At 40.0% G+C, this 14,460-nt stretch overlaps 1 protein-coding gene across 1 annotated transcript in view; it reads left to right on the top strand.

The window, feature by feature from the left end:
* Positions 1–14,460, top strand: part of LOC121854962 — a 39,817-nt gene that overhangs the window by 13,473 nt on the left and 11,884 nt on the right. The window contains exon 3 of the mRNA XM_042349784.1: positions 6,489–6,593. Within this exon, the coding sequence (XP_042205718.1) occupies positions 6,489–6,593 (105 nt within the window). The remainder of the gene's footprint in view (positions 1–6,488; positions 6,594–14,460) is intronic.

Here is a 14,460-nt window from a genome sequence, read left to right as displayed (position 1 = left end):
GATACTCTAATGATATTCCAAAATTATCACCAGGTTGAGTTTGTTGAGTAAGGCGCCATACCATGAAATATCCAAAGAGAAAAGTTAATGTTAGATTATTTTCGTGATGAGGGAGTGGGGGGGTGGAGACAGGCTTGTGTAACTCGGCATGTACTGTACACACAAGCACGGTTTGTTATTGTATGTGGAAAGCATAATTTGTGGGGGTGAATATACGGTCACTATTCTCACACACACATGAAATCAAACTTTAAATATACAGTATATAGAAGAGATAGGCTAATTTATTGTAAACACCAACACACACAAACAACAACAACACTCACAAACACCATCACTCACAAACACTAGCACTCACAAACACTAGCACTCACAAACACTAGCACTCACAAACACTAGCACTCACAAACACCATCACTCACAAACACTAGCACTCACGAACGCCAAGACTCACAAACAAACCACCAACACTCATAAACAAACACCAATACTCATAAACAAACACCAACACACACAAACACCAACATTCACAAACACCAACATTCACAAACACCAACACTCATAAACGAGCACCAACACACACAAACACCATGACACAAACACCAACATTCACAAACACCAACCCACAAACACAAACACACAAACATGAACACACAAACACCAACTCACAAACACCTACACTTCCAAACACCAACACTTCCTAACACCAACACTTCCTAACACCAACACTTCCAAACACCAACACACAACACCATCACTCACAAACAAACACCAACACTATAGTTGACATTATTTCTGTCACTTTCAGTTAACTGGGAACTTTTTTTTTGCCAGTAGTTAAAGGTTAATGACTAAGCTTGAGAATTTAAGCTGTCGGATGGCGCAGAACTCCCCGTAAAATGTCGGAATTCGCTTCCTAATTCCAGTGTAAGTAAGAGAATTAATCCAGGTACATACAAGAGAATTCGAGAAAATGGAACTAAGGGCGATGAACCTTCGTTTGGAAAGTCATGGAAGTTTGAGATTACACCGAGGAATGGCCACTATACATCGCAATGGGTGATGGATGGGCTAACGAGTGACTGTTCTATTAAGCCAGTACTGTACTTAAGATGAATTAGAAGTAATTGTATTTATTTTAATCTTATTTATTTTTTTCGTTCGTTGCATCTCATTTATTTTATAGTATGTTTTTGTTTGTCATGATCTGAATGCTTGGTTCATCCCGCTGGGTCTGTTACACTGACTCCTTGTTTTGCCAGCCGACTTGCAAGCATTAAATGAGCCAGTATTTAACTCTTACTGCTTGTACAATTATATATAGATATATATTTTTTTTAAGACTTGTAGGAATGTTGCGTACGCGGAACCTAAGCTAAAATGCTGGTCCGCCCACAATTATAAAGATTAACGGTCGAGTAACATACCCAGACTGAGGCTTTAGACTCCTGTAGGAATAACTGAACAAACGTAGAATTTTTCCCTTCTCAGAGGTAATGTTGATGTTGGAACAGTATTAAATTTTCATGAGGAGTTTTTCTCATCTACGTGACTTGTGACATTTGTAAGTAGAGTACAGTATTACTGGAGCATTGTCAGCTCGTACTGGCGAAAAAATTGTGACGTGCCTTAATTTTTCAGAGCCTCGTGGCCGCCACTTGACTGTAACCTTCTCACTGTTACATCTGAGTATCGGTCATTACGTAAATGGTCGATCACAAACTACTCTTAACTTAATGGTTACGAGGTCTGACTATTAACATATATATTAATAAATGTGCCAAGAAAATATACTAAATGAAACAGATCAATTTGAAAAGAATCAAGTACAGGAAATACTAATAACAACCTGAATACATTTATAGGAATTAGTTTAAATCATATGAATGCATCTGGCCACGTTGGCGCCAACAGAGGGTCTCTTGTAAAGCCATCACGGACTCACGGGTACTCGGTTAGATAGAAGTTAGTGGAGTCCAGAACTTCAAATGGACAGCATTGTATTTCATCTCTTGTCTGGTAAATTATCGTTTATTTCGTTACGAGGCTTAAGTGTACAAGTGAAGGCGCCAGTAGAGAAAAGTGGTAATCCAGGTGTGATCTTGTGAAGCAGAACGGCGTGTTAATAATATTCACAATAATCCAGTAAAGACAAAGTGTATCCTGACAGTTACACGCTGTTCTTGTTGGTCTGTGGAGTTCTGACCGTGACTCACCGAGGAAAGGGTGTTTAGTTTGACTAAATTATAACTAATGCTTCCTGCGTCACCTACTTTTGAGTCAACGCCAGTACCTCGAGGATCACTCCAGGTGTGTATTACCTGGTGATCCTCGAGTCAACAAAACCATCGACTCCAGTCAACGTGAATGACTCCAGCAGAAGTCATCATGAACGTGAAGGCACTGAGTTACGACGTGAAGTATTTATTGTGGTCCATGAATATTAAGGAGTAACTAACGAATGAAATTGTCGTATTAAATAAAGAAAAAAAGAACTAACAAAAGATTTCAAATTGAAATATCGCATAAAATAAAAAAATTCCACCGTGCAGTGATTACAGCCCGAGACTTTTATTTATTAAATAAATGCAGATCACCTGGGGATTAGCTCCTCCCCCCCCCCCTCCCGCCAGTTTATTTGTCTGATAATTAAACAAACATTAGGATGGTTCATTTTAAGGGGAAATAAGTTTGGGTGTCTAATCTTCATATGATCCAACAATACACATAGAGGCTATAAATATTTAAAGATACGGTGAAAAAAAATAAATAAATCGATATAATGTGCCACATCTATGAGGTGAAGTACAGTATATTGCTTCAACTATATTCCACGTCTCTCTAATGTACAGGCAGCGTTTGAAGACAATATTTCGTATTCTATATTTCAAGTTGATTCTTTTTATTTATTTTTTATTTTTTAAAGTTATTTGGCTTTATCACGATGTTCACTCAATCTGGTTTATCTTAATACAAGTAATATTAGAAAAGTATATTTGATTGAGAACACGACGAAGCATAATAACAGTAAAGGAAAATTACTTGATATAAGTTTGATTCAGACAAATAATAAATGCTATGATGTAACCTGATAACTGCTTTATAATGATCATATTTGGCCTTTGGTGAGAAAAGCCATTACTTAAGCGCCCTAACGTGGAATATATGCAGCCAAGACAGTGGTGGAACTTAGGTTGTTAACAATACTTGCGCTTCTACTTAATTAGTGTTGAGTGTGAGTGAGCTTGCGTTTTGTAGCCGCCTTGTCTTGTTGTTTCCTTTTGGGTCGTTTATCTTCCGGTTGTGTTTTCTTTTCCGTCCTTTTGATTTTATTTTAACCCTTTAGCATCAATTATCTCCGGCGCCATATGATCTTAGCTGTTACACACTAAGATCGTAATCATAAGCATTCATTCAGTGCTTTTTGTAAATAACAGTGACTACCTCCGTTAATGAAGACCAGTGAAAGTTATGATTAGTGACGAAGAATTAACTGAATTTATGCAGCGAACCAAACAGCTAGACATCGAGGGTCGAGAAATTATACAATAATACCCAGAAATAGCAAATTCACGATGTAAGTAGTCTGAATACAAACACCAAGAAGGCAACAACACCAAGGACGCAACCATCACTGTGACTTAGAGCTGACTAGACTCGGGTCTGACACCGACAACTCCCCCACTTCCGCCACTACCAAAATAGATGTCATGGAAGAAATGAAACCAGTGCATGGAAAGAGGAGGGAAATGTCAGATATTTAGAGGAGAAAGATGCCGTCCAGCTGAGAGAGGACCTGAACTTGCCACAGAATTCACTGCCAAGTTTTGAGAGACCGAACATCAGTTAGAAGTTAATGTTTGGAAGTTACCAAGCTCCAGGCATGTGCAGCAAGTGATGGGGAAGTTAGAAGGTGACAGCAAAGCTCTACAGCGCAAACTAGTCAGTAGTCACAAAGGTGCGTTCTCTACAACAGAGGAGACTCACTGCAGCTGGTGTTCAATCAGCACAGTAAGAGAAAATTACCTCAATAGTCGTTCAGAAGTTTCAACTCATGACGATTTTCCACTCAAATATTGCTTGCAAGAAATGTAAAAGGAATTTTTGCTCATATTGCAAGATGGATAACCACATCAATTGACAGTGATGAAAGCTTATAAAAAATAATGCTCCTGTAGTGTGCTAAAGCAGGGATGTCAATTGTGGCCCCAGAACATTATTTTTTACTTGCGAAAGTTACGAGTATTAAAAATGACGCCAACTGGTCTCAAGTTTCATACAAGGTAAAGTAAATTAAAGGACATTTTAGTTTAAACTACTAATTAGAAATATATTTTGTATAGACAGGTTGTGTGTGTTACCTTAGTCCGATTATAGCTGGTATTTATATTTTTAAAACGAGTAAAAATTAAACCATCTATGATGACATAACACAACCCACCAAACCTATTTAAGCCAACCAAACTTAACCCAAACACTATTACAAGGTCCTTGGGTTAGGTTAGACAGGTTAGGATAAGTTAAGTTGGGTCAGGTAAGTTAGAGTAGATTTGGTGTGGCTCGTCTGCCCGTTGTCATGATAGTTTGATCCAGTCTTGTTTCAGACACTTCGACTCACATCTTCCCTTAGTTACGTATTCAAACCATATCTCAGCCTTAGACCTCTCATTTTTTTTCTCGCAAAACTCATTAACATATTACAAGCACTAAGAACTAATATGTAATACTGTATCCATGTTTTATGTAGGTTACCAGGTCTCGTATCATGCGAGACCTGGCAACATTGTTCATATAGTATTCACATCAAAGGAATTATAACTGCATCATGGATTTCTTCGTAATTTTATAAGCTTTATTGTCATTTTGTTATTAGGTTTCGTTTGGTAGGTTTGTATTGAAAGGACAGAAGGAAAAAATATTGCTCATTCGTGAAGCGGATGGGTGACAGTAGTGTCTTTATTTATACTGGAAAAAATTAGTAACAAAGTTTCCATAGGGAAAGTGCTACTTACCCATTTACTTAAGTATTGAGGTAAGAAGTAAGTTTTCTTCTATAGATATTGTTCGCTAGGTGGTTCAATAACAGGAACTACTGGAATCGAATAGTTACCGATATATTGAGACGTTTCGAGTCCGTTTTCTGCAATACTCGTGAAATATAAGACAAAGAAAACTGAATTACATTTGATCGCAGACAACAATATAATGACTCGTTTATACAGTATATTTCCACCAAGAAAAAGTCGACAACTAACATTATTTCACTTATCCTATTCACCAGCTGTTTGTCTACAACCCATCAAGCATGTGTGGGCCCATGAGTGTTGGGAAAGTCTTGATTTTATGTCACTTGTATATTATTTATCAATCAAGTGACCCATTCCCCAATTATGTAACTGTATATTTTTTAAGTCTTCCTGCTGCCATACTCTTTCAATAAGTCGTTTATTATTATTATTATTATTATTATTATTATTATTATTATTATTACCTGGTTCAACCCTTACTGCAAAGAAGTTGGCTCTGACATTTTATTTTAACCTGTATTGTTAATGTATTTGTCTTTAGGCTTTAACTTCAAATGGGTCAGTTGGGATGATGTATTTAGTTAAAATAGGAAAAGAAAAATAGTGGTGAAGATTTAAAGATGAAAATATGAATAAAATGGAAGGGTTTTAAAGAATATTGGCTCAACCAAATCGTTCTTGTTGTTTATTCTTTGTTTAATGAAAAGTCTGACTGGTTACCCCTTAAATATAATGGATTTTGTTAGGTAATTTTGCCTCACTTGGTTATATATTTTTAATTTTTTTTTTTGTTCGGGGATTAGCTCACCCGGGCACAGGTCACTAACCCACATCGGGGCCTAGGGGGAGAAAATGTGATAATAAAAATAATAATAATAATAATTCAGATAAGTAAAATTTGTAATAAAAAATACTTGGTAGGGCACTAGTTCAGTGGCCCTTGTGTAGACGTTCTCAATCCATTTGCAATCTTTGGTGTATCTCGATTCTCTGAGACCAAGCAAAACTACATTGTACTCGCCAGGCAACACTACTAGAAGCTGACCTCTTAGATATGTGTAGAATCTTCGTATAAGTCCCACCAGTTTATAAGCCAGAATTACTTTTTATAAATTGATATGTTAAAAGAAATGTAATCTATATTTTCACATTTGTTATAATTGCTCTGAAGGTCAGAGTCTTATTAAGCTCTAGAATTAGTTATTCGATCATGTTGCAAGTGGTGGTGATGTTCCGCTGCAGTATTGTAACTTTGGATCCACTGAAAAAACTCCACCCCAGGGTATTTCACCTTAAGATTAACCACCCTAACGCTCTATGGTGGGATGAGGTTAGCTTCTGGGTAGTTAATCTTAGGTGAAATAAGCTTGGGTGGAGATTCTTCAGGTGATGAGTATTCCGTTTTCATCAGTTTCCCGTGTTGTCATTTACACAGTCAACTAATCTCAACGTTACTTTCAGATGTGTGTTCCGGTGACAATGTAGCAGAGGTTGAGCTGATAAGTTTGGTCCAGGAACAATTCCCTCGTTACATCCTACGCGCCGACACCGTTACCGAGTTTTCCGGTAAGTTTATTAGAATATATTACTTAGATTTAGTTGTTTTCTTTCATTGGGTAAGATAATTGAATAGTTTTTGTAATATCGGTGATTAACTTTATGGTTTTAGTTTTCAGGATAACATTTTAAGGTAGCTAAAATTTTAACTGAGATATTGTATTGCATAGACAGTTGACTGTATCTTGTCTTATTTACCATTCTACACATGTGACCAAGCATCTGAACTCAAGGAATAATCCGCCAGATGTTCAGACGTCACCCAGACTTGATCAACTTTGGGGAATGTTTTTTTGTATCATTTCATCACATAACAGTTTACTGGCCGTTCATGTAGTTGGTCTCGTCTCGTCTGTGTTACTTCAGTATAATATATTCAAGAACCAATTGAGATATATTAAACTGATTTGATATTAATATATTTACTAGAGATCCATATAGCGCAAGCATACACATAGGCATAAACTGGGAGAATACATTAAGCATTAGTAATACTTATTTCTCTTGATCTGGTTGGTTTTAGTTAAGACAGGAAAAGTTGTATTGAAGATATAGAGAAACGATGAATAAAGCGACTGATTTACAATGTGGTCATTCTTACATGATTCAAAATGACAAGGTGAGAAGAAATAAGGATGTTAAAATTTAGTTACAAACACATATTGATTTTGAGCACTAAAATTGGTCCATAGAAAATATTTGAAAACTTTGACATGATTCTTGTTACTTTGTCAAATAAATATCCTGTTGTTATAAGATTTGTTTGAAATGAAAGGACATAAGATGGAGACGTCGGCAAGGGTTAGCTCACCACGCCTCACTACTCCGGCTTCTTGCAGTGCTAAAGTTTTGTTGACTCCAGAAGATGTTAATGTTTCAGTACATGTATGACGCAATACGCTGTGAAGAACAAACTTATTACAGTTATATTTCACATATATGTGTTGTTTTTAATAAAGGATAAATGAACTATAGAAAGAATAAGAATTAAATATATTTGTTGTAAATAATGCGTTATAAATTAGATGTTTTACGGTACAATGTATCTAGAATTTTAACGTAGACTGATAAACCAGACCTGTTCTAATATTATTTGTAGTGCGACACAAAATTAAGAAAATGAGACCATCAAGGTAAAGTTTATACAAAATATTTCAGAAGACAGACTGATAACGCGGTTTTTTTCTGTTGTCTGAGTGACATCAATACCCAGAAGTTAAACAAGAAAGGTTCTCGCGTATCGTACAGAGGACAGAAACAGCCGCCTGGACTAGGTTCCACTACCTTGAGTCTTGAAGATTTGTACGTTATTTTTTTCTCTCCACACAAGATATCAGGAGGGGTTTAGCTGCTCATGTAAGCCACGACACAAAGCTGATTTTATATGGCGTCGAGTTTTCGTTGCGACTTTATTGTAATATTAATACCAGTTTGGAAATAAAAGAAACTTATGAACCTTTGATAACCTGAGTTTATTAACAAAAGACTGTACCTGTGTTGGGGCTTTAAGCTCCAGGAACTACGAGGAGCAACTTTCTTGGCTGGGATTAAGTTATGTAAGCTGTGGTGTGTTGTGAGGGATAAGAAGCTTCATGCACTCATACGTGTGCATGTGTGAAAACGTGTACATGTGTGTAATTAGGTGTTGCCTGTGTATGTGTAGGTAAATCTACTTGTACTGATAGACACACCAACGTGTATCAAAGACATAGTTGCCTCTGTACGCCTCGCTCGCCGAACAAACTCACAGAGAGAGATGAATTTATACTCATTGATACTTACCTGCCTAATTTACCTAACGGACACCACAGCTTGGATCTCCGAGGTATGCTAAAGACTGCCATACACTTGCGAACGTCCGAAAGAGGACTTCCCAACTGGTGCCGGCATATTCAGACACCTCGCCTACCAAGAAACCAGAAAGTTTACAACTGCCTTGTTGTTTATACTACAGTCGAATCTACATATCTGGACTTAGCTGATAGTCGCCCCACCAGAGGTCACTCCATCAAGTTAAAGAAGTCATAAAAACAGTCTTAGCTATCTTGCTTAATGTAAAGGTTGTGAAATCTTAGACATCACCATGCGTGAACTCCTTTAAGCCCAGCTTTGAGAAATACTGGAACATATTCAGGTATATTCAGGAGCCCGTATATAAGCCCAGTACTAGGTAACAGAACGTGACAGCGACACCGTCCAGTAACAGCAACACGGCAGCTGACAGACAGACTTCTTTGTTTTATAAGGCCACGTCCGACCCTCTGCAGGATTTATCTTTTCTTGTTATAAATTTATTTGAGGTATATTAGAACTTTAGAAAGAACATGCAACTTAACTACTAAATGATACTACTTACGCAAACTAAGGGACAGTTGATGCAGCTTGTAGGAAAGGTAGAGCAAGAATAGAAGAGACGGGGAGGAAAGAGAGAGAAATGCTTAAAATAGAAATAATCCTCACATGAGAGGTGTCCTATTCACGTTTTCTCCCACGTGGGAGGATGCCGGGTGACTGGTGAGGAATTAGAACCACAAGTGGGTGTGTTAGTTATTAGGAAAAACACCACGAAGACTTAATGAAAAATGTCGAAAATGGTAATAAACAAGATCTGCTATCAGTTTATAAAGTAATACTGGAAGACATTGAGGAAACATCAGTAAGAAATGAAAATTGGGTCAAGGCTTCCGACATACTGTATATTGCAAGTACAGTATGTGAACGTTTGACACTTAAAATTTAATTTAGTTTCTCATCTTAAACTTTTTTCAGATGTTATACTTTTAGTGTGTTGTTGTGGCGATGAGCAGAGAATGAAGCTTTATTTTATTACGTTACTGAAATTACAGAAGAATGATACTAAAATGATGTTCTTATAACTGCATTAGCGTATTATTATTATTATTATTATTATTATTATTATTATTTAGGTGATGTACTGATATTACTATTTTACAGCAGGATAGTGTTAAATTCTTCATAAGTAACAACTGCTGAGTGACGGATTGAGTTACGGGAGGTTCAGTGACATATTGTAACAGATGGCGGGTGAGTGACGCAACTCTAGTACTCTATAGCAGCCATAGTATTGCAGGCCAGTCAGCTGCTAGGGAAGGGGGGGGGGGGGTTCTCTACCACTGTGTTTACATGTTAAGTTCTTGTAGTTTTAAGTCACTGGTGGAAGTTTGTTTATCTTGTATTGTGATTCAGCCTTATAGCTCTCATTTTACTCTCACTCTCTCTCACCATACTCTCTCTCACTCTCACCATACTCTCTCTCTCACTCTCACCATACTCTCTCTCACTCTCACCATACTCTCACCATACTCTCTCACTCTCACCATACTCTCACTCTCTCCTCTCACCATACTCTCTCACCACTCTCTCTCTCACCATCTCTCACTCTCACCATACTCTCACTCTCACCATACTCTCTCTCACTCTCACCATACTCTCACCATACTCTCTCACTCTCACCATACTCTCTCTCTCACTCTCACCATACTCTCACTCTCACCATACTCTCTCTCACTCTCACCATACTCTCTCACTCTTATCCTATGTATTCATCGCCATGCTTCACTCACTGTAATCCTACTCTCCCACCCTGACCCATCGCTCTATCCCTTCACCCTACATTCCATTCTTTCTGCCTTCCTCTCCCCTTCGTCTCTTTCTTCCTTTATTTCCTTCCTTCGTACAGTCCCTCCCTCCCATCTCCTCCTCCTCCTCCTCCTCCTCCTCCCTCCTCCTCCTCCTCCTCTTCCTCCTCCTCCTCCTCCTCCTCCTCCTCCTCTTTTCGACCTCTCCTGACCTTCCTCTCTCTCCTCACCAGCCAAGATGATGAAGGACAAAAGAATTTCTCTTCTTAATGGTGACGTCTTATGCCTCTCCGGTGATTGTTGGCGCCATCGGGGAAGGAGGGGGAACTTACCGAGCTGGAGTTTGGGGTTCATACAGCTGAGTTTCCCCTCGTAAACCATTTTCTTTTTTCCTTCCGGTTTGCGTTATTTTCTTTCGTCCGTTTTCGTTTTCTGTCGGGTTTCTCTCTCTCTCTCTCTCTCTCTCTCTCTCTCTCTCTCTCACCAATAGCTGGCAGTCGTCTGGAATGCGACTTAATGGTAACCTTTTCTCCCTCCTATTCTTTTCCTTCTATTTAGGGTCCTCTTCATTCTCTCATTCCCATCTTCCTTTTAATCCTCCTCTTTCTTCTCCCCACTCGTCTTTCTCCCCCCATTTCTTTCTTCTCCCACCTCTCTCTCCCCTCCTCTTCTCCCCCACTCTTCTTTCTTCTCCCCACTCATCTTTCTTCTCCCCACTCATCTTTCTTCTCCCCACTCATCTTTCTTCTCCCCACTCATCTTTCTTCTCCCCACTCATCTTTCTTCTCCCCCACTCCTCGTTCTTACATCGTTTCCATGCCCATCGGAATCACTGACGGAGATAATTTTTATCTGAGACACGTCCAGCGTGTAAGCCTCTTATTCCCTCGTTTCCTCCACCCCTTGTTCCCTCCACCCCTTGTTCTTTCCTCTTTCTCTCTCCCTCCCTTTCTCTCTTGTTCCTTACCTCCCTCCTTCGTCTCTGCGTATTTTAGAAGTCACTCGTGGATAATGGAGTCTACAAACTGTCGAGTATGATGTGTGGTTCTTTTTCCTCTTCTTTTTCTTCCTCTTTCATCTATAGTTTCCATACTTTCTCGTTCCTCATCTCTTCTTCCTTCTTTTTTACTCCTTCATATTTTGCCCTTCCTTTTCCTGCCTCCTTTCTTCTCTTCTTCATCTATATATCTCTTATTTTTTCTTTCCTTTTCTTCCCCTTCTTTATCTTTATATCTTTATCTTCCTCAATCATTATTATCGGTCTTAACGGTGAGGCAATAAGGGTAGAATGTGCCCAGCGCGTGGTAGGTACTGTAGTAGGACCTCGCGTAGAATGTGCCCAGCGCGTGGTAGGTACTGTAGTAGGACCTCGCGTAGAATGTGCCCAGCGCTTGGTAGGTACTGTAGTTGGACCTCGCGTAGAATGTGCCCAGCGCGTGGTAGGTACTGTAGTAGGACCTCGCGTAGAATGTGCCCAGCGCGTGGTAGGTACTGTGGTAGGACCTCGCGTAGAATGTGCCCAGCGCGTGGTAGGTACTGTAGTAGGACCTCGCGTAGAATGTGCCCAGCGCGTGGTAGGTACTGTAGTAGGACCTCGCGTCTTCAGGGTCCGTGTGAAGGAGCCAGGAACCCCCACCGTCCCTACGACACCCAGTACTGCACCCTTCTTTAGTCTTCGCTTGGTACTGTTTAATGTGGGATTCCCTCGTTGGTTTTATCTTGTTATATCTACTAGTTACTCTTCTCCTTCTCGTCATCTCCCTCGTTCTTCTCTCCAGGTAAAAGCGCTTCGGTTGACAGTATTATTATCACCTTTATCCCTTTAAAATTGTATTAATAATTTTCGGTATCTTGTTTCTGTTTGATGCGATTTATTGATTTGTGTTTCACTTTTTTACATTAGGTTCTTTGTCATTCATACTTTCCTCGGAGCTTGACGTCACACAGACCTTCAGAGACCAGAGGCACGAGGTTCCTTAGAATGATAGATGTTTCACTGTTGAAAGTTCATTCCTTTTCTACTGTAGATGTTGTAAGTTTTCGACAACGACGTCTAGAGACAGCTGAGATGAGGTGGTACGGTTTGGGTCTTCTCTTCCGGTGTGTTGTGAACGATAACTTGTGCGCCCGAAGAGTAAAATGCGAACAAATAATGTGTTCTACAAGTCAACGCTGCTGTGGCCGAAAGTCTACGGAACGTTTCATACATTTTAGTATTATTTTTGTCTTTATGCTCTAACATAGTTAATATTAAGAAATGAAACAAAACTGACTTGTTGACCAGATATAATATATACAGTGATTGCTGTGCTTATATCAGTGTACCAAGGCGACAAAAATTAATTGGCAACCTTAAAATCAACTGCCATATTGATTCGTTAGTTGCAGCTCCCGCCGCGTGAGGGCTCCAGCGTCGGCCACTGGCGGTGTGTGATGCAACCTAGCGTATTGATCTTGGGCTCCATACGGTCGACCGCTCCTATCCTTTACTTCATGAATCCCTGCAACGTTCGCCCTTATGGCTGTAGTTTTGAAAAGCACGGGTTGGCGCGTGTCTATAAAGTCGGCGTATACCAGCTAGACTGAGGGGATCGTCGACCGGTTGGCAAGGCGAGGCCAAGGGGGAAACAGTGAGCGTGGTGACGTCAGCGGTCCATGTGCCTCGTGAGTTCTCCTAAAGTAGTGGTCACGGAAGCTCTCCCGGTGGGAGTGTGTGTTGAGCCAGCTATCCAGCCAGACCCTCGTACCTCTGATTCTTTGAATGAACTCCGTAAGATACCTTCAAGGGCACTTGTGGTGTTCACTGCTAATTAGAGGTTGAGACATATTACATGTGGCAAGTGTGCGTGTGGTGTTGTGAGAGGACAGGTGGCACCAGTGGCACTGATACCCCCGGGTGGACTTGACGAGGCGTCAGGTAGAGGCTCTTCTACCTAAAGAGGAACAGGCAGGGAGCCTCTGCAAGCAGATGAGGATACAGCGAGTGTCCCAAGTGTGCTGTAGAAGTGACAGCTGCGAGGAGGTGGCCAGGAAAACCCTCGTGGATCCCTCGAAGAGTCACGGGGGAGGCCCTTCCACCTTAAGTTGAACAGTAAATGAGACTCAAGAAGCCGATAAATATATAGTGAGAGATGACGAGTGAAGTGGCGGGGAAGGAGAGAGAAACAGACCTGGGTACAGAAGATGCACACCTGATAGAGTCCGTCATACGCCTGTAACGTCTTTCTTTTGCGTTGTGGTTACATCACTGCAGGTCATCCAACAGTGACCGAGTCCTCCTTCCGTCGCTCCTCATATTTTCAGTGAAAATTTTTATCTTTTCCCTGACTCCTCCTCCTAGTGTTATTGATCTTGTTATTGACGTAGGAGCTGACGTTCAGGGTGACGATTTCACGCTGGCGGTGTGAGGCGACAGCAGAGGTCATAATATTTACAATAGATGCGTCATTATAATAACCCAGACCATCACCCTCCAGTCCTTACATACAAATGAAAATAACACGTGTCTTATACATCCACTTTGTTTTTTATTGACATGATCCAATTGTTCGACATTACGCAGTATTTTTATTTGGCAAACTTGAATGTTGCCTCTGACTCTTTTGTTTACTCTGGCAGACCAAATAGTTGAATATCGATCCAGCCTTGTGTTGTGTAGTCAGGGAGGAAACACAAGCATACTGATCAGGTCTATATGGTGTTGCCCTAACGCTGCTCCAGAACCCCCCTATTAACACGGTGGAGTAACAACACGTATTAAGATGCTGTTAACGATCAGCTCTGTGAGAAGGATCAGCTGTTTCTTAAAAATCAGCTGTGTTAAGGATCAGCTGTTTCTTAAAAATCAGCTGTGTTAAGGATCAGCTGTGTGTTAAGGATCAGCTGTTTATTAAGAATCAGATGTGTGTTAAGGATCAGCTGTTTATTAAGAATCAGATGTGTGTTAAGGATCAGCTGTTTATTAAGAATCAGATGTGTGTTAACAATCAGCTGTGTGTTAAGGATCAGCTGTGTGTTAAGATCAGCTGTGTGTTAAGGACCAGCTGTGTATTAGGATCAGCTGTGTGTTAAGAATGAGCTTTGTGTTAAGGATTAGCTGTGTCAAGGATCAGCTATTGTGTTAAGAATCAACTGTGTATTAAGGATCAGCTGTGTGTTATGGATCAGCTGTGTGTTAAGATCAGCTGTGTGTTAAGATCAGCTGTGCTTTAATGATCAGCTGTGCTTCAAGGATCAGCTGTATATTAAGGATCAGCCGTGTTAAAGATCAGCTGTGT

The sequence above is a fragment of the Homarus americanus genome, unplaced genomic scaffold (assembly GCF_018991925.1).
Source record: "Homarus americanus isolate GMGI-L3 unplaced genomic scaffold, GMGI_Hamer_2.0 scaffold23110, whole genome shotgun sequence".
In the NCBI taxonomy this organism is placed as follows: Eukaryota; Metazoa; Arthropoda; class Malacostraca; order Decapoda; family Nephropidae; genus Homarus; species Homarus americanus.
The sequence above is the reverse complement of the archived record's forward strand: the minus strand, read 5'-3'. Positions and strand labels throughout refer to the sequence as shown.